Source organism: Motacilla alba, chromosome 8 (assembly GCF_015832195.1).
Source record: "Motacilla alba alba isolate MOTALB_02 chromosome 8, Motacilla_alba_V1.0_pri, whole genome shotgun sequence".
NCBI lineage: Eukaryota > Metazoa > Chordata > Aves > Passeriformes > Motacillidae > Motacilla > Motacilla alba.
In genome coordinates this window covers 4,169,930-4,193,779 of record NC_052023.1, presented here as the reverse complement: position 1 = coordinate 4,193,779, position 23,850 = coordinate 4,169,930, and the positions used below count along the sequence as shown (strand labels likewise).

Here is a 23,850-nt window from a genome sequence, read left to right as displayed (position 1 = left end):
AGAGGAGTGTCACGCCCTGGCAGGTGCCTCTCTAGGAGGATGTCACCTCCAGCAAGTGGATGGCAATAGAGAGAATGTACCCTCTGAACAGTGTCACCCGGGCAGGGCGTCATGCCCGGCAGGTGCGTGGCAATAGAGAGAATGTACCCTCTGAACAGTGTCACTTGGGAAGGGTGTCACCCCAGGCAGATGCCTCCTTAAAAGGATGTCACCCCCGGCAGGTGCACTGTTCATGTACCCCCTGAACAGTGTCACCGGAGGAGTGTCACTACCCGGCAGGTGCCTCTGTAAAAGGATGCCATGTCACCCCCGGCAGGTGCATGGCAATAATGTACCCTCTGAAAAGTGTCACCAGGAGAAGGTGTCACCCCTCGGCAGCTGCGTGGCAATAATGTACCCTCTGAAAAGTGTCACCCGGGGAAGGTGTCACCCCTCGGCAGGTGCGTGGCAATAATGTACCCTCTGAACAGTGTCACCAGGGGAAGGTGCCTCTCTAACAGGATGCCATGCCACCCCCGGCAGGTGCGTGGCAACAGAGAACGCACCCCCGAGCAGTGCCACCCGCGGAGGGTGTCACCCGGGCGGGTGCCGCCCCCGGTGGGTGTGTCCCGGCAGGTGTCCCCGCTGCGGGCGCTGTCCCCTCCCCGCCGGTCGCACCTGGCGGCGCCGGGCGCTCCCCGCCCCCGGGGCCGCTCCGCTCCGCTCCGCTCCCCGCCCCGCCGGGCCGGCCCTGTGCATTGTGGTCCGGCGGCGGGGGGCGAACATGGCCGAGAAGCAGAAGCACGATGGGCGGGTGAAGATCGGCCACTACGTGCTGGGGGACACGCTGGGGGTCGGCACCTTCGGCAAAGTCAAGAGCTGAGTACCGCGGCCGCGGGCGGGGCCGGGCCGGGCCGGGTGCGCCCCTCGCCGCCGCCTCCCTCCTCCCGCTCCCGCGGCCTCCGCGCCGGCATCGCTGCCTTCCCCGGCTCCGCTGCCTTCCCCGGCTCCGCTGCCTTTCCTCGGCTCCGCTGCCTTCCCTCGGCTCCGCTGCCTCGGCGGCATCCCCGGGGAGCGGCTGGCGGAGCTGTGCCCGGGGCACACGGCGGGGAGGCGGCGGGGATGCGGCGGCGGCGGCGGGCGGGCGGCTGGTGGGAGATGCGGCGCTCGCCCCTCGGTGCTCCGGGCTGTCACAGCCCCCGGAGCCCGTGCTGCCAGCAGCACCCACCAAAACTTTGCTGCCGCGCTCGGAGGGAGGTGATGGGGAGGCTGGAGGCGCAGCGGCATCCTGCCCCTCCGTGCCGGGAATGCGCTGCTCGCTGCCGTCCTTCCCGAGGGCCCGCCGGAGCTCCGGGGTGCGCCTGGAGCCGGGACTCCGGGTGGTTCGTGCTGCCGTCCCGCCGCTCCGAGCGTCGCCCGGCAGCCCCGAGCGGCTCCCGCGGGATGGAGGGGCCGGGCGGGCAGGGATGAGCCGGCCGCGCCTTCACCTGGGCAAGGGAAGGCTCCAGAGCGACCTGAGCATCTTCCAGTGCCTGGAGGGGCTGCAGCACAGCTGGAGAGGGAGTTTTGGTGGGGCGAGGGGGAATGGCTTGGTGCTGACAGAGATGAAATATTGGGGAGAAGTTGTTCCCTGTGCGGGTGGGGAGGCTCTGGCACAGGTTGCCCAGAGAAGCTGTGGCTGCCCCATCCCTAGAAGTGTTCAAAGCCAGGTTGGACGGGGCTTGGAGCGACCCGGGATGGTGGAAGGTGTCCCTGCCCATGGCAGGAGGAAGGATGAGATGAACTTTAAGGTCTCTTCCATCCCAAACCATTCCAGGATTGCAGGATGGGGGGAATTGTGTCAGGCTGGAGCTCCACACAGGGATTCTTTGGCCAGTCATGCCAGAGCAGCCAGCTCACATCCTGAAGGCTTTGCTTTACCTGGCTGTGAGGTTTGCAAATATTTGCATTTCTTTTTTTTCCCCTGTGGATTCTGCCATTACGTGCAAATTTCAGTTTTCAAACAAGATGCTAAAAAAACAGAAAGCCAACAAAATTCAGTGTCTAAGCTGTGTTTCCCAGTAGGAAATGGGTTTAGCTCGAGCTGGGGGAGCAGCTGTCCCACTCAGTGTCCCCCCACCCCACTGGGATGTGGCCGGACAAAGGGGTGCTGTGCCTGCCCTCAGTTCCTGCAGTTTTAAAATAAACCCAAATTGACAGCAGATGAAAGAAACCACCACGACCACTGCAGCTAAGTCCACCTGTGGCCATTAATCACGCCCCTAAAAATATATTGCTGTGTTTAATCCCAAACCACAAATTTACTGTCTAAAGAATTATCAGAATAAATACTTCGAACAGTAAGGACCATTTAAATCACTGGTGTGTACTAGCAGACCTCAAAACTGCTCCAAAGGCAGGTTTTTTCCTTGCAGACCAATTTAAACCTGCCAACAATAGCCTTTTTTTCCCCTTAACTAGCACAAATACCCCCTACCCCACATATGACCCGAGTGTGGTAAAAACAGACGTTTTCCAAACAAATATTTCAAATAACATGAAAGAGATTTCCTTGCTCAAAATCCTTTATAGGTGAGTAGGACCCTTTCTATGTTTTTTTTTTTTTTTCCCCTTAATATTTTGCCTGGAACTGACAGGTAAAATTTGTGCTTGAGTCCGGGAACTGAAATGAAGAAATGGAATCTCCCATTTATACAGAATTACAGCATTTTAGTCGAATGAGCTTTAGAAAAACTGGTATTAACATGAGAAAAGTAGAGGTTTTTGTTGATTGGTTCAAGCATTGTGTGTCGGGTATAATAATTGCTTTTTCAGGGAGAAGTCAGGTGCCATCAGTGACATTTCTTGTTGCTGATGTGCTTTCTTCAAATTCTGCCTTGCACGAGGTTTTGGTTTTGGCCCTTTTTGCTGCCTTACTCGTCAAAGTTAAGAAATCATAATTTACAGTTCTTCAGGATTGTTGTTATTAGGGACACAAGAAATGGCAATGAAAGGGAGGATTTAGTGACAGGGGGTACAAACCAGGGCTTCAACTCATGGCTGGAGCTGAGGGGTCATTTTGAGCCATCAGGAGCCAGAGACACGACAGAGAAAGTCCCTGACTGCCTGGCTCATCAGGGAGCTGATCCTGCTGAAAACTGGCTGAACACTGCAAGAAACTGTTTTGTTTTAAGCCCATTCAGTTTCTTGATCTCATTTACAGAAAGTCCACGCAGGCACGGAGGAGAGCAAAGAGGCTGGCAGCTGAGGGCAGCATTTTGGTGCTAATACTGAAATTCCATCTGGAAGTGGGGATGAGGACCCAGCATCTGTTAGAAGAGAGGAAGGTGGCAGGAGCTGATGTGGTGGATGGACAGGAGGTGTCATGGCAAGACTTGAAGTTACCACACAGCATTTTTACCAATTGTAGTTATTTTCCCTGTCCTCGAGGCCAAAGATAATTTGCAGAAAATAGAATTATTTGCAGGAAAAAAAAAATCTAATTTGCAGAAATGGAACTGTGGAGAAGGTCTTGGATTTGGGAGTTTAGCAAAACCTTGGAGGAAGGAGGTGGCATCTCCTTCCCTGGGGGTTGGCAAGAACAGATGAGACAAATTGTGTTTGCTGTGGGCACGTCCCACCCTGTGGGTCCCCAAAAGCTCTGCTGTGTCCCCAAAAGCTTTTTGGGTCCCCAAAAGCTCTCCTGTGTCCCTGAAAGCTTTTTGGGTCCCCAAAAGCTCTGCTGTGACCGCAGTGAGGTTCACAGTAGTAATCCAGATATTTTCTCCGTGTGATGCCACCCACAGCATCCCTGGGGGCTTTGGTGGCTCCTTTGCCTGGCTTGTTTGCCACAAAAGTGACGGATTTGTGATCCCTCAAGGACTGGCAGCGCTGGGGTTGTGTTTGTGTCACCTCCACGGGCTCCGGTCGGGATCAGATCCCATTTTTCCCAGGCACTGTGGCATTGCTGCTGAAAGACAAACTTGGTGTCAGAGGGAAGATAAACTAAAGGAGACTGAGCAGAGGAAGGACGGGGAGAGGCTGAGACAACACACAAGCAAGTGGCACCGGGGCAGAATTAATGCGGCATTGCTAAATGTATGCTTTGGATGGATTTCATTTTTAACTGTGGGCTGAGATAAGGGCCAGCAGAGCTGATAGGGAAGGAGTTTCCTCACCCCTCCACAGCTTCTACATTGCCCTGAGGCATTTGCAAAAATGTTAACTGCTTGTGCTGCCTGAGCTGGTAGGATAAAGAAAGTGATGTAGAAATCCATGCTGTCGAGGGGTTTTATTTATTATCTGTGCTTGTGGTGCTATAATCACTATTCCTCCTCTTTTTTTTTAATTTATTTTTCCTTTTATAAAAATAAGTAAATGTCAAGAGTCTCCTTTCCACTTTTTGAATCTGGGGAGGCAGTGAGAGGGAAGGAGGTGTCCTCACCACCAGCCAAGGCCACCACTGCCCACCCCTGGGGTGAGGATCCTCTGCCATGCCTGTGGGAGACCTGGGACCTGTCCTGGGCTTCAGAGACAGTGACTCTGTGAGCAGAGGGAGGGTTGTCCATGCTGCCCCTGTCTAGATTCCTGCAGTTCAGAGAGCCCTCAAAGGCTTAAAAGTCTCCCACCACATAGGAAAATGTGTTCCCTCTTTGTCTCTCTCTCTCTCACCGAGTTCAAGGAGGCTTAACAAGTCACTGGGGACAGAAACAATAACATCTCTGTATCTAATGCTTACTGTAAGCAAAAGATGGATTACAAAACAGGCTGTTTATTTTTAATTATTAATGTGTTTGTGCTAGCAAACCTTTGCAGAGTTACACATTGTTTGTCACGGATGGGAAAGGGGATGAACTATTTGGCAATAGTATTAAAAACAATAATTATTCATTCTGGGCATGGCCATTTTTTTTTCCCCCCTAGTGTATAATAAAAAAATTTCAAAGCATATGCTGAGGCAAGGCCTGAAAGCGTTGTCCTGGAACAAAGGCTGGTAGAAATCAGGATTTTCCTCCTAGTTCAGTGAAAAAACTTTGCTTTACCTCCCTGCAGCACTGCCCTGCTCTCCTCTCCCCGAGGATTCACCAGGGAAAATGCCTCCCTGGACTATTTACAGCCCTCTCCTTACACTGCACCAGAGGAATTATCTGCCTCCTCCAGCCCTCAGCTAATCCCTAAATTGCATCTCTGCTGCAAAGCTGAGTTTATTTTCATTCCATCATCTAGTAGTTTTAAGTATTACGAGGAATAAAATGGACATGCAAAGTGGTGCTTTAATTTTCAAGGGCAGTAAAGTGTTTTATTTTTAGGATGCTCTTATTGGGGAAAGAATCTCTGGCAGGTCTTATCTGGTGGCTAATAATAGTGACCTGGTGTGCCCTGAGTGCTGCTGCCCTGCCCTTCTCACACCTCCTGCTTACCCCGGGTGCTTCTGATCAGCTCATTAGGGCTGCCAAAATTACAGGCTCTAATAATGTAATAACAAGGTTTGCTGGCAATAATTAACTCCTTGCACTGGAAGGGTGATGTTGGTAATTAGAGAGCACAAATATTTACTGTAAGCAGGTTTTTCTGTGCAGGCTTTAGGAAACCATCCGTGTGTCACTCTGTTGAATATCATGTTGGAAAATACTGAGAAGGGGCAGCTCGTTCTGAGAACCCTTTTTGGGTATAAACACCACGTTTTTAAGCTCTTTCTGCTCTCAATTTCAGTATAAATCTTGCTTCCTGGGAGAGTTTATTATTTTGTGTGGTTTGTTTATTGATAACAAATGGATCCCATGCTGAATTCGTTTCACATCATTAATAACAGTTCCCCCAGTGACAGTGGGGCTGCTCCTCCCAGTTTCTGGGTATGATTTTTCTCTGAACACAGGAGATAAACGTCAGCATCTCAATGCACCGAGTACATTTTTTAAAAAAACCCATATTGAAGTTTGCATCTTTCCTAAAAGCAGAGTTTGCTCCTGCAGTCCAGCAGTGTTCCTGCAGCTTGTCATCAAAGCAAGAAGCACGCTGGGGGAAGTATAAATAGAAATTCATTTTAGTAATGCAAATCCCGCAGTCCTATTTTGGGCAAGGAAAATCCCCATACCATTTAAAAAAAAAAGAAGTGTGATGGTCTAGTTTTAAGACTGGGTTTATGAGGGATTTTGTCTACCAGTGTGTTATGGTGGAGATTCTCCTCTGCCATTTAAATATATCTGTTTCTGATTAATCTAGCTTTTACATGCTATAAATCCTTGCAAATTAGCTTGGGGTATGACCTCCTCCAGCAGCTCACTCTTTTATTTAGTGGAGTGCTTTTGGCAGATAAGTCCCCTCTCTTTTGCCTTCTATGACTCCACTGGGAAAACAGTGAAGAGACAAAAACTTTGAAATACTTCACACCCTCATAATCTGCTTTTTTTCCCCTTCAGAAGTGGCTTTTTGCTTATAGTGCCCTAAACTGCTTGTGTGAACCCTGCTGCACTGTTTAGTGACTTTGCAATGCTCTCTCTCTCTCTCTCTCTCTCTAATAGTTGGTGAGCACCAGCTGACAGGGCACAAAGTGGCGGTGAAAATCCTGAACAGGCAGAAAATCCGCAGCCTGGATGTGGTGGGGAAGATCAAACGAGAAATTCAAAACCTGAAACTCTTCCGGCACCCTCACATCATCAAACTGTGAGTGCCCTCCCTGCCACGTGTGCAGCCGCTCCTCTGTGCACAAAGACCTCTCACACACAGCTAGCTGGGTTCCAGGAGGTGGATTAGAGCACTAAAAACTGTGCTTGGTCAAGTTTTTGTGTGTTAGGTGATCCACTGGCACAGGTTTTCCAGAGAAGCTGGGCTTCCCCATCCTGGGAAGTGTTCAAGGCAAGGTTTGGATGGGACTTTAAACAACCTGGGATAGTGGAAAGGTGTCCCTGCCCATGGCAGGGGTTGGAATTGGATGGTCTTTAATGTCCCTTCCAACCCAAACCATTCTATGATTCCATGAATTGCAGCATGGTCAGGCTCTGAGAGTGAAACCTTGGCCTCCAGTCAATAGGATTTATGTTTTAATGGACTGATTAGCCAGAGCTTAAAAGAACTTTTTTTTTTTTTTTTTCAAAATTTATTATTCAGACATAAGTTTAGAAAGCCTCCACTTTGATGAACCTGAGCTGGGGTCGTAAATCAGCACCTGCACTGCAGCCTCTGGGATTCCTGCTCAATCCCCAGCTTGTGCAGCCAGCCCACATTAATGAGGCACTCGATAATATCTTTGGCATTCCTATAAAAGAGAGCTGTTGAATGGTAACTGCAAGGGTAAGTTGACATTTAGGTCAGCCTTAAAACTGGCATGAGATATAGCAAATACCTGGGACTTAGAGGCAAGGGAAAACAAATTCTCTCTATAGTTAAATAACTAACCATGCAGCAACTGTTGACTTTAGAGTAACTTCACAGTTCCATGGATTTATTGGAGAACAGATTGGTATTATTTCATGAAAAAAGTGCCAGCAAGACTTCTCAGCTGTGTGCCCAGCATCCTGCAAGTCAAATCCTGTTCACACATTTGTCAAAGCAGTAAAAATTAAATCCAGTTTGACAATATCTGTGTCCTGTGATACATGTTGTATTCATGAAATACAGTGATAAAGATGTGAGGAGACTGGGGCGCACAAACCTCTTTCAATAAGTCTTAAAATGTATGTAAAAGAAATATTGGGGCAATTAACAGTAGCTTAGATGTCTGGGTCCAAAGCTCTTCAGAAAAATGAGGTTGATGCTATTGATCTTTATGGGAGTATCCCACATTCCCTTGCCAGCCTCTGAAAATTGCCAAAATCTCTTTGTTCCAAATTACAGTCCTGTAAAAAGTAATGAAATTCATCTGAAAAAAAAAAAAAAAAGAAAAAGAAGCAAACAACAACAAAACAATGACTCTGAAATAAAAGAGAGGGAGGTCCCAGCTGCTGCTGCTGTGAGTTCCTGGGGCTGCATTGACCTCAGCAGATCACTGGCAGCTGGGACACTGAAATGCCTTTGCAGCACTCAGGGATCATTTTGAAGAAAAATGGAGAATATGTCTGCAAGTTGAAGGTGATATTCTGGATTTTTCCCCCCTTTCTAGAAGGATTTCCCCCCATTCAAGAGAGATTTGATATTTGAAAAATAACTTCAGGGTTCTCCTTTTTGTTTCTGTACCTGTCCAGAGGAAGTTCTCTCTAGTGCCTAGAGCTCTTTATCTTTTTTTTTTTTCTTGATATGAGGGAAACCAGATGGATCCTCTCCTTGCCCCCAGCTAACCAGGACTTCATTTCTAAAGCTGTTGTTGCAGATCTTACCCAAAATGGAAATTTGAAAGTCAGGGCAGTCCTAAACGTGGTAAGATTTCCTGGCAGATATTTCAGAGGATTATTTAAAGGGCTGAAGGAAGATCATGGGTCTGAAAAAGAGATCCTTCCACACACAAGTGAAAGATTATACTGGAAACAAGAGACAGCTTTTCAGGAGTGGAAAGCGGTTACAAATGCAAGATCCGAACAAATTCTTATTTGAAGTGTTGATGTGGAGTTAATAATCTGTTCAAAAGCCTTTCCCTGTTCCTAATTATGTATTTTTTAAAAAAAAATCTGCTTGTGTTTTTGAAGGTACCAGGTCATCAGCACACCGACAGACTTCTTCATGGTCATGGAATACGTGTCCGGGGGGGAATTGTTCGATTACATCTGTAAGCACGGACGTGTAAGTGCCAGTCCCGAGTCAGCCCCACTTGTGTGGGAGGAGGAAGGTGTTCAGGAGCAAAATGACTGCTCCAGGGAGCACAGTTAAGGTTAAAGCCCAAAATAGAAGTTGCTTCACAGCAACCCCATCTGGGGTGTCTCATACCGGCTCGCACAAAACTTGTGTGTGATTTTTCGCAGCGATCTCTGGTGTATTTTTGATCCTCAAACCAAAATATCCAAGGCAAAGTGTTGCTTATGGCAGATATTTGGAAAAGTGGCTTATTTTTGTGATTTTTAGCTATAGGTTGCCTGTCAAAACCCCCATGATCAGCAGCAAATTTATGGCATGGGAGGGGAAAAACACTTGGTGTGGTCTCCACTCCAGTCATTCACCTCTCCCAGACCCCCCTCTTGGTTCCATGTCAGGTTCTTTGAAGGCTTTTCAAGGATGTGGCTTATCTGAGCAACATTTTCAAATGGCAGCAGTCCCACTGGGTGTAAATCACCTGTGAAATGTGAGATTTTGGTTAGAAGGAAAATCGCTGGTGTCTGCCCCATGGAGCAGTTGCAGGGCAAGGAGGTAAAAATGGGCCAAAGTGGACAGCCAAAATAAGGGTTCAGGTGAAGGATCAGCCCATCACATGTTCCCTCTCTGCAACAAAATCCATACATTTACTGCTGGTTGAGTTAGATTAGTGTAGTGGTCAATGGAGCTGACTCATTTTTCTTTTCTATGTGCAGTTCTGATTTCTCACACATTTTACCCATCTAGATCTTTTCCGTGACTGATTTGGATCTTTTCTGATAAACTCAGTTTTTCATGAACAGAGTCTTTTGGAATTCATCAGTAAAAATAATAATTGAAAACATAGTTTCTCTGATCTAGCCCATACAACTTTATTAGCTGCACAGGTAATTAAAATCACCACGATATTCCAGCTTCACCTGTTGCTTCCGGAGGAAGTCCATGAGGAATTGCTCCCAGCAACATCCTCTGTGGTGTTTTGTCCTGCCTGGATCTGTATCAGTCCCATTGGGACAGCTGGCCATTGTCTGATAGGTGCCACCTTTACATTTTGTTGACATCTCAGCTGAACTGAGGTTTCACCTTTCATCTCTGGGCTGTATCATTTTCAAACACCGGCACATTGTAAAATGCAAGGGTGAGAAATCTGCTTTATTTGCTGCTTCTGCTCGCAGGCATGCTGGGATTTTCCCTCTGCACTCTGGAAGGAGCTTTTTGGCTCCTTGCTAAGTCCAACCTTCCCCTGCCTGAGTGCCCACCAGGCCCTAGCGGTGTTCCCTCTGCTGTTCCCACAGGTGGAGGAGGCAGAAGCTCGCCGCCTTTTCCAGCAGATCCTCTCTGCAGTGGATTACTGCCACAGGCACATGGTGGTGCACAGGGACCTGAAGCCAGAGAACGTGCTGCTGGATGCACACATGAATGCAAAGATAGCTGATTTTGGTATGTGACCCCAGCAGCATTCCAGAGGCGCAGCCAGCGCCGCCGGAGCGTGGCCGTGGAGCAGCAGAGCCTGCTACCCCAACCACCAGCACCTGGAAATCCCACACTTACAAACACGTTCCCTTCCCAGGGATTGCTTGCTGCAGGCTGCTCCTGTAGTGGCACTGAGAATGGAGCAGAGAAGTAGTTTGTAAATCTCTGCTGTGTTTTAGTGTAACCACCCGACGTCAAATTTACCTAATTTGTGTTTGAGGCAGGCTCGGTGCAGCAAATTCAGGGTGAGCTGGCTGTGTGTGTTTATTTTCGTGCATGTCCTCCCTCTGTTTGGCCATGTGCTCTTGGCCTCAGTTCATTTTTCAACCAGCAGTAACAGGAGTCTCTAAGTGGCATTAGGGGTTGAAAGCCATTAAAATACCCGGGCTACCAGCTCTGTCCTGGTGAGTCCTTTCTAGCAATGTAAATCCTTCTGAGATTTACTCATTTCACAGCCCCACTTGCCTTATGAAGTAAGTGCTCTGGGATGAATTATGTCTCTTCTCTGTGCTCTGGGATTTGCAACTAAGAGAAGCAAAATAAGCCTGCAGTGGATATTTCTTGGTTGGATGTGAAAAAAAAACAACAACCCAACAAAAATAACAAACAACAACAATAGTAAAAGTAACAATTTTCAAATCAGTTCAGAGAAGTCTATGTAATTATATAACAGTTTCTTCCAAATATCCCACTCCACTTCCCTGCCTTTCCTCTGTGTGACAATGGGTCCACCATGTCTAGACCTTCAGATCAAACATCGGTATATAATAAGCTTTTTTTTTCTTTAGGACTGTCCAACATGATGTCAGATGGTGAATTTCTACGCACCAGCTGTGGTTCCCCAAATTATGCAGCCCCCGAAGTCATCTCTGGAAGGTAAGACATCCCATTTCTCATCAGAGTCTGTGTGAGCACATGGAGTTTAAATTTGTTCTTGGTATTGGAAACAGCTTTGCACGTCTAGTAAAAGTAGCTGAATCCTTCCAGCCTTGATTTTGTGTTTGGGTGAATCTGTTGACAAAGATCTGAAGGTTTTTGGCTTATTTTACTTCTCAGTAGCTGTAATAGCAAACCGTGTTTTGCTACAGGTGTTTACTTTGGAGCAATTATTAATACCAGATGTTGACTGTTTATATTGCTAATTAAAGAGGGTGAAAATGACTCTTCGGATGCAAATGCTGAGGTTCCAGGTGGAAAGGCTTTTCCAGGCCACCCTCTCCTCTCCTGCCCACCTGTAATATAAAACACGGTGTTAACGAGGAAAACCATTCCCTAACAAAAGAAGCAGGAAGATCTTTAATCCCTTCCCAACACTGGTAATGAAAATACTTGTCTTCTGGTTCCTTAAGCTTGGGGTTTGGGCTGTGGCAGTAGGTTCAGCCTTCAGAGCTTTGTTTTGAACTGATTCATTGAATTCACAAAGCTCCTCTGTGGTTGCATCTCTCAGCATGAAAGATCTGTACAGCACACGGAGTGTTGGGCACACCCCGCAAGGCTGAATTGGACTTCCACGTGTTGATACAGAAGTGTTGCCTCCTGTATTTTGCTGTCAGGAACAGAAATTACATAGAATGTACATTTTGCCCTAATTCTGTCTGTAATACCTTAGCAATGATTGCAAATATAGATTTTCATATTTTCCCTCCTCTGGATGGTCCTACAAGCTGCCCATCTCTTTATCTCTGCCCCCTTTTTTTTTTGAATCTCCCTTTGCCATGAGCTTTACTTTTCATGATCCAGTGAATTTTTGCCTATATCTGTAGCTTTTAAATAGAACATTTTGTTCAGCATGTGTTTGCTGTGATTATGATTATTTTATCCCTGTTTACACCAGAGCAAGTGTTGGCAGAGCATCCTAGGAATTAGACTAGCATCCAAAAACCCTGTTGTGACTACAGCTCTGTGTGTGAAATGAAACCAAGTAAATCCTCATTGTCAAGAAGGGGACGAAGCCAGAAGCTACTGGGATTCCATAAAAATAGTATTTCCATCTCAGTGAAGGCCAGACACGTGTTTTTCAGTTTGTACAGGAGACAAGGCACATGGCAGATCAGCAAGGAGAATTTAGTCCTTGAGTGTTCCCAGGATATGGGCGATGCAGCTTAGTAACAACAAAAGTAAGAAGGAAAACCAAAACCAAGCCCTCATGCTGCACTTTTTGGCTGGCTGCAGCTGCATCCCTCCCTCACCACTCCCACCTGCAGGCTCAGGGCTGCCTGAGTTTCATGGCCCTGCTCAATGTGCCAAGCTGGCCTCTTCTCAGAGCTGCATTTAGTGGGGACAGGCACAACCCACCCTCCCTGCCCTGCTGGTGGCTGTGTGGGACAGGGGGAGCTGACTCCTGGCTCCTGCTGCCTGCCCTGCTAGAGCACAAAAGCAGGAGAGTGTGACAGCTCAGGTTTCAGAGCCATAAAAGTGCATTTCGTGTGGGCTTAAAGGTCCAAAAAAACTGTTCAGCCAGTGCTCTTATCAGCAAAAGAATCAGGCTTCTGATCTGTGGGACTTGGGCATGGAGGCAGGGCTGAGGGGGCATCCAGCTGAGCCTCTGCCTTTCCAAAATGGCTTTGCTGCTGTCCCTGGCCTGAGCAGGGAAAGTCTCACCCTTGGAGAAGCAGACCAAGTGTTTTGGGGGTGTTCAGAGAATGGTCACCTGCCTGACCAGCGTGATTTCTACGCTGACATGTCTGCAGTGATGCTTTTCAGGAGGAGCAAGTGCAGGTTTCCTGAAGACACTTCTGTACTTGCATTTCAACTTCTGGATTTTGGTTGGGCCTCACAGCCCAAGGGTAAGTGTTGCCTCCCAAAATCTCTGGGGAGGCATCAGATGTAGCAAAAGAGATGAGCAGGAGGAGCAAAGCTGTATTATTTGGGGTGTCCTGAGTTGGTGATGGCAGAGAGCACATTTGGCAGCTTGTCGGAAGCGGGAGCACTTAGATACCAGCACACCAAAAATAAACACTCAGAGATAGAATTATCTGCTGCTGCCTGATCTGCCTCGTTCAATGAACAGAAATTTCTGGGGCAAAGGAGCAAACAGCCTGGCAGGGCTCTTGGAAATGCCAAGTTTGGCTTTTTGGAGAGTTTGGTGGAGGCAGGGTTGCACACAGGAGTGTGGGCAGCCAGTGCCAGCCCTGCCATTCATTTCCCTGAGCAGTTTTGGCTGAGGCGCATTTGGTTCGGGTGGAGCCACGTGAGCAGCTCTGGTGTGGGCTGGAGATCAGTCCCTGCTGGAGCTGGCAGGGGGTCCCCCCACCTGCACCCTAACTGAGGAGAGGATGGTGGTGACAGCTTTCTTCTGCCCTTGTCCTCGTGCAGGCTCTATGCTGGCCCAGAGGTGGACATCTGGAGCTGTGGTGTCATCCTCTATGCCCTCCTGTGTGGCACTCTGCCTTTTGATGACGAGCACGTCCCCACCCTGTTCAAGAAGATCCGTGGGGGAGTGTTTTACATCCCTGAATACCTCAACCGCTCCGTGGCCACGCTCCTCATGCACATGCTGCAGGTGGACCCCCTCAAGAGAGCCACCATCAAGGACATCAGGTGGGCTGGGGTGGGCTGGCTTCCTGTGGGTTCACCTGTTGGCAGGTGGGCAGGGTGGTTTTCAGGAGTAGTCAGCTAATCCAGGTGGTTTTTGTCCCAAGTGATTCAAGGAGCAGCCCTGCATCCCTTGTGCTGGCTGGAAGTGGGTGATGATGAACAGGATGAGGATTTTATATATATTTTCTATACAAACATTTAAAATTCTACTTTATTGCATTATAAATTAGCCTTAAAAATCTCTTAACAGCGCTCAGCAAAACCCGCTATAGCATGCAATAATCCCAAGAACTTAATAACATCCAACAGCCATTTGTCATTGCTGTATTTCAAGATCACATCCCTGTGGGTACCAGATAAAGGGGGTAATCATTGTACTTATTGGATATCCAAAGGAAAAGGGGGAGAATCCCAAGAGTTACTAACTTAATATGTAAATATTGAATGTATTACATCTAGCTATGTAATAACACAAACATTGCTAGGGCTTCCAGGAATTCTCAGGTTATTAATGCATTTTTGGAATTTCAGAATTTCGGAATGGACGGCCTTAATTTTATCTTTCAAGCAAACCCATAGAAATTTCCTTTTTTATTCCTTAATTCCTTAGGATGAGAGGACTTAATTACACGTTAGAGAGGCAGCACATGAGGTGAGATTAGTGTCAGTACACAGAACCTATAGACAAGGCAGTGTGTGAGTTTTAGACACTTAATTATCATTCCCCTCCTTGTAAATTTGGCACGGGTGTTGAGTATTGAGTAGGTTTGATGCTCTGTATCTCCGCCAGGCCCATGGGAATCCCAGAGTGTGAGAACCTTGGAAGTGCTGAGGTCTCACTTCGAAGTCCAGCGTGCTGTCCCTGTATCGGTCAGGGTTTTGCTCCCTGTTCATCAGCTGGGGTTCACTCTTGTCAGGCGGTCGTTTCCCCACCTCCCCTCTCACATCAAGGCTCCCCCCTGCCTTCCCCAGGGAACACGAGTGGTTCAAGGAGGAGCTGCCCAGTTACCTGTTCCCAGAGGACCCTTCCTACGACGCCACGGTCATCGACGACGAGGCGGTGCGGGAGGTGTGCGAGAAGTTCGAGTGCACCGAGTCGGAGGTGATGAACAGCCTGTACAGCGGCGACCCCCAGGACCAGCTGGCCGTGGCCTACCACCTGGTCATCGACAACCGCCGCATCATGAACCAGGCCAGCGAGTTCTACCTGGCCTCCAGCCCCCCCACCGGCTCCTTCATGGACGACAGCGCCCTGCACATCCCGCCGGGCGTGAAGCCGCACCCCGAGCGGATGCCGCCGCTCATCGCCGACAGCCCCAAGGCCCGCTGTCCCCTGGACGCCCTCAACACCACCAAGCCGAAGCCCCTGACTGTCAAAAAGGCCAAGTGGCACCTGGGGATCCGCAGCCAGAGCAAGCCCTATGACATTATGGCCGAGGTGTACCGGGCGATGAAGCAGCTGGACTTCGAGTGGAAGGTAGGGAGTGCTGGGGTGGGTTTCCAGCATCCTTTATCCCATAAACTCAGGGAGCCTCTCCTGTTTCCAGAGAAATGCCTCTCCTGTTTCCAGAGAAATGCCTCACCTGTTTCCAGACAAATGCCTCACCCATTTCCAGACTGTTGTATTTGCAAGGACGAGGGAAGGAAGGAATGATGCATCTGATTCTGTGTTCTTAGAAGTCTAATTTTTTTATTTTATGGTATTATATTAAAGAATACTATACCAAACTACACTAAAGAATAGAGAAAGGATGCAGGCAGAAGGCTAAAAGATAATAATGAAAACTTGTGACTCCTTCCAGAATCCCGACACAGCCTGTGATTGGTCAATAAGTCAAAACAATTCACATGAAACCAATGAAACAACCACCTGTTGGTAAACAATGCCCAAACACATTCCAAAGCAGCGAAACACAGGAGAAGCAAATCAGATAATTATTGTTTTCATTTTTCTCTGAGGCTCCCCAGCTTCCCAAGAGCAAAATCCTGGGCAAGGGATTTTTCCAGAAAATATGACGGTAACACCAGATAAATGTCCCCACCTTGCAATCATCCCTGCTATTCCTTGTTGAGGCAAACTCACTGAACTGATGTGCCAGCTGTGCTTATTTGTGCTTATCTGTGGTGTTTCTTTACGGCATGAAATAAGGGGTTTCTTTCTCACTGCTCCAAGACTTCAGCTGGAAAGATGATTCTGCCTTGTTTCGCTGCAGGGATAAGAGGAGCTCTTCACGTTTCTAATTTTAGGGGCTAATTCCTTGCGAGGTCATCTTGAGTGCTCCTGAGCAGAGGAACTCTCATTATTTCTGCCTGGTGCTGTCAGGATAGAAATGGTACAGTACAAATTGTCCTAAAGGATGCACAGATGAGGGGCAGGGGACCTTGGGTTCAGAATTTGTATCATTGATGTGGTGGCCTTTTCCCTGATGGAGATGCAGCAGTGCTCATGGACCAGATGTGTTTTCAGACACTTTATTGCTTCTTCAGTTTAGGGCTCAGCTTCTTGATTTCAATCCAGATGGTTTAGCTGACAGTACTCACTGCAGGTATTTCTCCAGGGCTGTGCAATATTTAGTCACAGTCCTTTTCAAAGTTGGAATAATACATCCCTAAGTTAGCCCTGGGGCTCTGCTGGTGTGCCTGACTCCCCAAATCCTGGTGCAGCCCATGAGGTGAGCTCTCCTGGCTCGTGGCCTTTGGCAGCAGCATCCTGTGAGCATCAGGAACAAGGTAAGGAGAATTTCAGCCCAGATCTTCATCACCAGAGGAGCTCCCCTCTTCCCCCCCGGTCCCAAGCATTGTACTGTGTAAATTTCACTGTTCTACTTCCTAAAAACCTCCTGCCTCCTCCTTATTTTTGATAATATTACGTCTTTAAAACCAAGTAGCTTCCAGAAACCCCATTTCCCTGCACCAGGCAGGAGATGGACCATGGCCAGGTGCATTTGCCAACACCAGCCAGACATTTTTTAGCTGCATGGTTTTACAGGGAGTGAACAAACCTGCTGTATTTTTGCTACAGCCTCAAAAACCAACTCAGCCCATTATCTCTGTGTAGGCAGTGAAGCTTTTTTCATATTGGGGAGGTTTCACAATAGCCTTTCCCACCCTAAGAATAACTTCAGATGTGACTCTTCATCAGAATTAACTCTCCCATCCACGCAGTTGCTTCATAAATATAGCACAGAGAAAAGATCTGATTGTAAATGAGATGCAGCAGATTGTGAGGTGGGAAGCAGCAAGGGGAAATACTCAGCCTGAGGCTGGTCCACAGGCACTGGGTTTGGCTGTGCTGATGGGAGAGGCTGCTCTGCTCTGCCCAGCTTGCCCTGATTTCACGAGCACTGTCCATGTCTGTGGGCCCACCTGTGGACTTTTTGGTTCATGTGGCCATGGCCGCTGCTGAGGGAGGAGCAAACATCAGTTTTGTGCCTGGCAGATGGGTCACTGCAGCTTCCTCAGCCAGCAGCTGGTGAATCGGAGCCTTAAGAAGAATATTTAAAGATAGGAGGAAACGAAGCCGTTTGCTTCACTTTATAGAGGTTGTCCTTTTGAGAAATGGTTTTTCCCAGGAGATGTCTTGCTCATATTTAGAAAAAATAAGGAAACAAGTGTTCCTGTTGCTGCCTGGAGTCTCCCTGCTGAAGGCAGGTTTCCCCTTGCAGGTGGTGAACGCCTACCACCTGCGGGTGCGCCGCAAGAACCCCGTGACCGGCAACTACGTGAAGATGAGCCTGCAGCTCTACCAGGTGGACAACCGCAGCTACCTGCTGGACTTCAAAAGCATCGATGGTGAGTAGGAGATGGAGAACACGCAGAAGGGTGAGGCTGGAAGTTTAAGAACCATCCTCTGCATTTTGAAGCGCTCACACGTGTGTCATTCCAGCAGAAGCCCTTTCAAGCTCTGCTGCCGTTCCCATTTCGTTACCACACCTGCTTTGCAGCTGCTGAACTAATCCCACTTTTTCTCTCTTCTCCCTTTTTTTTTGTTTTTGGCTTTTCAAGACGAGGTGATGGAGCAGAGGTCTGGCTCCTCCACGCCCCAGCGCTCCTGCTCGGCCGCGGGCTTGCACCGGCCGCGCCTGAGCATCGACGCGGCCGCGGCCACCGAGTGCCAGTCGCTGATGGGCTCCCTGAGCGGCTCCTTCGTGGGCAGCATCCCCTCGGTGCCCCCTCGCCTGGGCAGCCACACCATGGACTTCTTCGAGATGTGTGCCAGCCTCATCATGGCCCTGGCCCGCTGACGGCCCCTCTGCGCACTGTGAGGATCTGCGCTGACTCGTCCGCCCCCTCCTTTCTTTTGCTTCCTTGTTCTTCCTCCTCCTCCTCCTCCCCTCACTGCCCCACAGAGCCAAGTCCCGACCCAAAAGATGCTCCCCTCTAGCAAGGCACCAAGGAAAGTAACTTCATTTCTCTCCTTGTGCCTGGCGACATGTTTCCAATACTCTTTTTTCTTCTTTCCTTGTGAACCCCATGGGAAATGTTAAGGCTGTAAAGTAACAAACGTTACCTGAGTTTTTGGAAAACACCTCCCCCCTGGTTCATCCTGAGGTAATGGAGGCATAGCCACGCTTCCTGCAGGGAGTTTGATGTTTTCCCTGATGCTGTGCAGAGCAGGAGCAGGCTGGGCTGAGCCAGGGCAGAGGGGTTGACTGGGAGCTCTGTGAGATGAAGCAGCTCTGCAGTGTTCACACCCAGGTGCCAGCCTCTCAAACACTTTTCTCCCCAAAGCAGCAGCTGCTTAGATGCTTCTGCACTAGTGCAATACGACCTCCCTCCCCTCTCTTTTTCCCCCTGCTAAAGATGGGCAGGGAAGGTGGGATGTGCAAAGGTCCTGGTGCACACCTGCCGTGGGGAGGCCAGCCTTTGCAGAGGAGTGTCCCTAAGGTGCAGCCTTTGCAGAGGAGTGTCCCTAAGGTGCAGTCTTTGTCCCTGTCCCCTCTTTGCAGAGGAGTGTCCCTAAGGTGCTTTATTTTGCCCAAGGGCTCGGGGCAGCACTGACCTGCTCGCCGCGCTCAGAGCTGAAGGCAGATTGCCTTTTTCTCACCTCTCTCCAGCCTGCTCCCCCTTCCCTGCCTCACCACAGGCTCCAGGGGCTGAATCCCAAGCAGGGTTCAGGTGAGCAGAGGACAGGATCTGGATCACCCACCTGAGAACCCAGCACTCCCCCCGAGGGCTGGGATCATCCCTGATGGGATGCCATCAGCAGCGCACAGCTCCAGAGCCCTCACCTCTCCCCTTTCCCCTAGGACACTCTGCCTGTTGTCACCTCCCCAAAATCACTGCCAAATCTGCCTTCCCTGCTGCTGGACACTCACTGCCCCTGCCCAAGGGCTCTCCTGTCCTGCTGCTGCCCACGGGACTGTGACCTTCACTGCTCTGCTGACCAGGCAGGGATATCCCAACCCGGAATTTTACTGTTCCTTTGCTACTGGCTATCTGAAGGATGGGATTTTATTTTTTAAGATGAACTGCGGGGATTTTTAAGGTTAAATTCTTGTTACCCAAGGGTAAACCCTAATGCATGTGTGACTTCTTTGTTTAAAAGAGTTACTATTTTTTATTACACGGGATTAATCTAATGGGCAGCGTTGGCATCTGCTTGGCTTTGACACGGTATTTAATTCCATTTACTTGATTATGAAGTAATAGTCTAATCAAGGAACAAATGCTTTATGAAAGCTTTGCCAAAAAAATGTTGGGTGGGGGGTTTGGTTTTGTTATGATGTTTTAGGTTTTTTTTCCTTTTGTGTTCTGTTTTAAGAAACAAAGCAAAGAACTTTTGCTGGTCCCAGGTATTCAGTCATTAGACTTGAAAAAAAATGTAATCTGTCTTTTTGATAGCTTCCTATGACCCCTTGAGGTTTTTTCCTAGGGTTTTCTTTTTTGTACAGTTGCACTTTAATTTATACTTTCTGTAAGTTTGTATGAGAAGCAAGGAAGAGAACAACAAATTAAGCCTTTTTTACTAATCACTTAAGGTAATCAAGACAAACATGGGATATTTTTGCCATCTACTGGCAGTTAAATGGACTTTTTCAGTTTGAAGTCCCTTTTTTTTAAAAAGAACCACAAAATTGCCTTACTTTTGTTACAGATTGTGCTTGGATCCTCACTAACGTGACTTTACAGTTGCAGTTTTTCCAGAAGCCGCACAAAGTAGAAAGCTTCCAAAAAAAAAAAGAAAAAAAAGGAAAAAAAAAAGTTTTGCTGTTAAGCTCTTGTACATTAAATCCAACACAGCAGTGGTTGGACTGTAAGAAATACTGGAAATATTTGTAGTGCTCCTAGGCTTTGTAACGAGCCTTTTATTACATTATGATTATTAAATAAATACTCTGGAGTGAGGATGGCTTTGGTGCTGTGCCTGGTGACTGCCAGGTAATTTGTGTCCCCAGTGCTGTGGTGTGAGTTTGGATGGAGAATCCAAACTCCTGCATGCAAAAAAAAAAAACCAAACCCCACCCCAGAGTCAAAGCTGAGGAGCACCCAGCCCTCCAGCAGCTTTTGGATCAAGGCTGAGATGAGCAAAGAGCCCTGAATGGTTTGGGGTGATGGGGATAAAACCCTTTGCAAAGGAGCAGGAGCAGCTGTAGGGCCAGGCATTAATTTCCATCCAGGAAACAGCAATGAGTGAAATGTATTTCAAATGTTAAAGGCTTTTGAAATCTTCACTCCCAGCTGAGCATCTTGCCAAGTCCTGGCAGCACCTTTAGCCCCTTTGATGAGGGGCTGGTGTGCTCCAGACTGGGGCTCAGGAGCAGGTAGATGTACTGATGTCTTTTTTCAAATTGACTCTTGTCCTCTGGGATTTCCTACCCAGCAGAACTAATAGTATTAAGCAGCAGCAAATGCCCTTGGGAGGAAATATTTGCTTCCTGGAGGCGGGTGGGATTTCTAGGTTGTAGAATAAGCCCCTTGTGGCACTTGGCATCTTCTCCGACCCGTGCAAACAGTAACTGCTGTGTGGATCTGCAGAACCAGTCCTGCCTGGAGGGCAGAGTTTACTCAGCTTTCCATATGCAGGGACACAAAGAGATGAAGCACTTCCCTGCTCAGGGTGAGCAGAGGCAGTGGAGGGAGCAGGACTGGTGGAAGCACCTCCCAGTGTCCACATCGGACTGACTGGTCCATCACAGCCTTGCCCAAATCCGTGCTGCGCTTTGGAACACCCTGAGGACTTTCACTTCTTTTTATTATTTATTTTACCTTCAAATAGGCTGTGTTCTGTTTCCCAGCTGCAGAGGAGCTGCTGACCTCCAGTTACATTTTCCAGAGGAAGAGTTTAACTTCCACACTGTTACTCTGTGGTCAGCTCTTCTTGAGTTATGCTGGTACATGCACAAGCGTCGGGAAAAGCAGGGTAGAAAATATTTGAACTACAGAAACTTGAATTACTCCAAGTGCAATTCTTCAGAAGCCGCTGAACAGCTCTGCTTTGCAAGCCCCGAGCTCACCCAAATTTTGCTTCAGCCCGAGGGGGAGAGAGACAAAATGCAAAGGATAAAGAGTTCAGATAGGCTCCAAAAGAAACCTCCAGCTCCTGGATGAGTTAATTCAGAAATACCTTGTGCTGTTCTTGTTGGAAGCTATATATATGTAAATTTTATATATGCATACGTGTATATATATAAAACGTAGGTGGCATCCCTGTCACTGACCTCTCAGCTTTATTCTTCCAGCAGGGCAGGTGTGTGCCATGGACACTGCCACCCCTCGCTAATCCCAGCCTCTGAGAGGACCTGGACAATGGGAATGCTATTTTTACACCCTCTTTTAGGTAAAGCCCGTGAGTAGCTTAGCTCACCCCATCGGCTTGGCATGGCCTTGGCCAGGGATGGGAGGGGAAGTGGCATCAGGAGCTGTGAGAATCCTGCCCTTCCACCCCACCCTGGTCAAAGCCCTGCCGCTGATGGTGTTTGGGGCAGGTTTATTTTCAGGAGCTGGAGCTGAGCAGGTAAAGGCAGCAGGATAAATTTTTTTTTTAATTCCCTTCAGCGGGTCAGAAATGCATCTTCAGCTCTTCAGCTGTGTGTCCAGTTTAGCATTTCACGAGGTGTGTACAAGCACAGGGGAATACATGGGCAGTGTTGTAAAAACGTGAACCAGCTGGTTAGTGTGTGCTGTGTATACGTTTCTGTGTGTGATTATAGTGGCATTCGTGTTGGAATTGATGAGGTTTGAACAAAATAACCCTTCTGTCTACTCCTTTTCATTTCACTGCTCTTTACTGTCAGCGTGCAGCCCTGCAGGAGGAGGAGGGAGCTGTGTGCAGGACATGAACTCGTGCCTTCGCTGCGCGTTGGGGCTGCTGGAAGTGGCAGCTTTGTTTCACGAGGTGCACAATTTCCCCAGCTCGTGCAGGATCCCCCCTCTGAGATATGCAGGCTGTGTTTCTGAATACTTGAAGTACCATTTGTTGTGCAATTATTTGGCTTCACCCTTTTATTAGCTGAGAGGAGAGAGGGAAGAAGAATCGCACATCTGGATGAGCCAAGCCAACCCCCGCTCGAGCTCCTGCTGTTTCTTTCCTGGAAAGTTTTAGGGTCTGGTTTTGTTCCAGGTATATGATGGACCTTACTAGAGTCACCTTTCTTAAGGTCTTACTTTGGTATGGGCTTTTCATTTAGTGCTTTCCTTTGGTTTCCTTAGCCCTCCCCTTATACATCCCTTTTTCATCATTTGCTTATAAAAAAAAAAAAAGCAACAGCTTCTTGTAATTCTGAATTCCCAGCCTGCCTCCCGGCCATGGAGTTAATGATTCAGCCAGAGGTACCTCAGTCCCATGCCTGAGAGGTGAACTGGGTTTCAGAGTTCCCACATGACACCTACTGATGGAACACTGACTTTTGCAGAGAGCACACCTGGTATTCGATGCACAGATCTTTGCTCATTTCAATAGTCAAAATTAGGAGAACTAGACTGTGAATCAGAGCTCTGCCTGCAAGCACGAGTACACTTTTGGTGTTAGAAAAAGTCTGTTTTCAACAAAAGCCTTGAAGTTCCTGCTGAAGCTGCCTTAATTTAAAAAATCAAAGTTTATTTGTAAGACTCATCTCTGATAATTTTTTTTTTCAAGTTTGGAAATAGTTTATTTATCCTCATCTCACAAAGCTGTGAAGTAGGTCCTGTAGCCATGGTAATATTTATTCTTGTTGCTGAAAGCATGTTCATGTGTTCTGTATCATGTAATATTCACATGGTTTGTACCTCAATGCATTTGTTCTTGTTTTTTTTGTTTTAGAGCACAAAGCAAAACTGAATCCCAGGATTTCTGTGGTGTCCTTGGCCCAGCATCTTTGGGCAGACAAACCTCAGCTCTTTGAGAGAGGTAAACTGGACTTATCCACTGCAATTCTTAAATTAATACTAAAAGGAGTATTTATGATATATAATATTATGTATTTATAATTTTAAGAAAAATATACTGAACTTTAAAAAAGTTCTGAGTAGAAGCATCCCTTCAAACATATCATTAACATGAAGCTCAGAAAAAAAAAACCCCTGAGCTCTATAAACACTCCATCCTTCTCAATATTCTCTATTCTGTCAACTGAGGGCCTGGAGAGGGTTTTGTTTCCCACTTCATGGCTGTAGTACTTTCTGTTATGGAAGGGCACAGAGCCCTGGTTCAGTTTTGTCCTTTGTGCCTCAGATAATCACAACGAAGCCTTTTTTCCTTCCATTTATGGTGTGGAAAGTGTTTCTCGATGTACTGCACTGCATGTGATAGCTGTCTCCATGGTTGACATTTGCACTTTAATAAACTCAGAGATGAAAAGAGATAAAAGCCACAAATCTTTTGGATTTCCTTACTGCACAGTCCCTTTCTGCAGGTTGGGGTTGGTTGGTGGAGTTTCCCTCTGGAGATCCCTGCACATCCCAGCTGTGGGAGCACAGATGCCCCCAGGGCTTGGTGGGCCCCCAGGGCTTGGTGGGGGGCAAAGGGGCAGGGGGTGTAGTTAAAATTCCCACATGAGTAATTTAAAGAACTTCCCCAACCCAAAATCCGTGCCAGGAGCCAGGCCCATGTTTTTACATGTGCTGACTCAGATCTTCACTCCTTACAGCAAGGAGTAAAGACAGAGAAGCATTTTAAAGACATCATGCAAAAATAACCTTTCACTGCAGAAAAAGTGTTGGGGACAAAACTGGGCACCTATT

The 23,850-nt window shown here is 47.8% G+C and overlaps 1 protein-coding gene across 3 annotated transcripts; it reads left to right on the top strand.

Moving 5' to 3' along the window:
• Nucleotides 1–638: 638 nt before the first annotated feature.
• PRKAA2 (protein kinase AMP-activated catalytic subunit alpha 2) lies at nt 639–23,484 on the top strand. Of its 3 annotated transcripts, none has more exons than XM_038144513.1 (9): nt 639–857; nt 6,480–6,621; nt 8,577–8,670; nt 9,972–10,116; nt 10,938–11,025; nt 13,465–13,689; nt 14,659–15,163; nt 17,352–17,478; nt 17,692–23,484. In XM_038144513.1, the coding sequence occupies exons 1-9, from the start codon at nt 764–766 to the stop codon at nt 17,928–17,930; spliced, it is 1,659 nt and encodes a 552-aa protein (XP_038000441.1). In that variant the 5' UTR covers nt 639–763; the 3' UTR covers nt 17,931–23,484. The 3 variants fall into 3 exon arrangements, with proteins under 3 accessions (XP_038000441.1, XP_038000443.1, XP_038000442.1); XM_038144515.1 differs by lacking the exon at nt 639–857 and adding an exon at nt 906–1,910; XM_038144514.1 differs by lacking the exon at nt 639–857 and adding an exon at nt 4,449–6,217.
• Nucleotides 23,485–23,850: the final 366 nt, after the last annotated feature.

Excerpts from the sequence above, each read along its gene's own strand:
- PRKAA2 (XM_038144513.1), top strand. The coding sequence starts at position 764 with ATGGCCGAGAAGCAGAAGCACGATGGGCGGGTGAAGATCGGCCACTAC. Across the intron at positions 10,117-10,937 it reads TGCAAAGATAGCTGATTTTG|GACTGTCCAACATGATGTCA; the intron begins GTATGTGACCCC and ends TTTTTTCTTTAG. Across the intron at positions 17,479-17,691 it reads GGACTTCAAAAGCATCGATG|ACGAGGTGATGGAGCAGAGG; the intron begins GTGAGTAGGAGA and ends TGGCTTTTCAAG.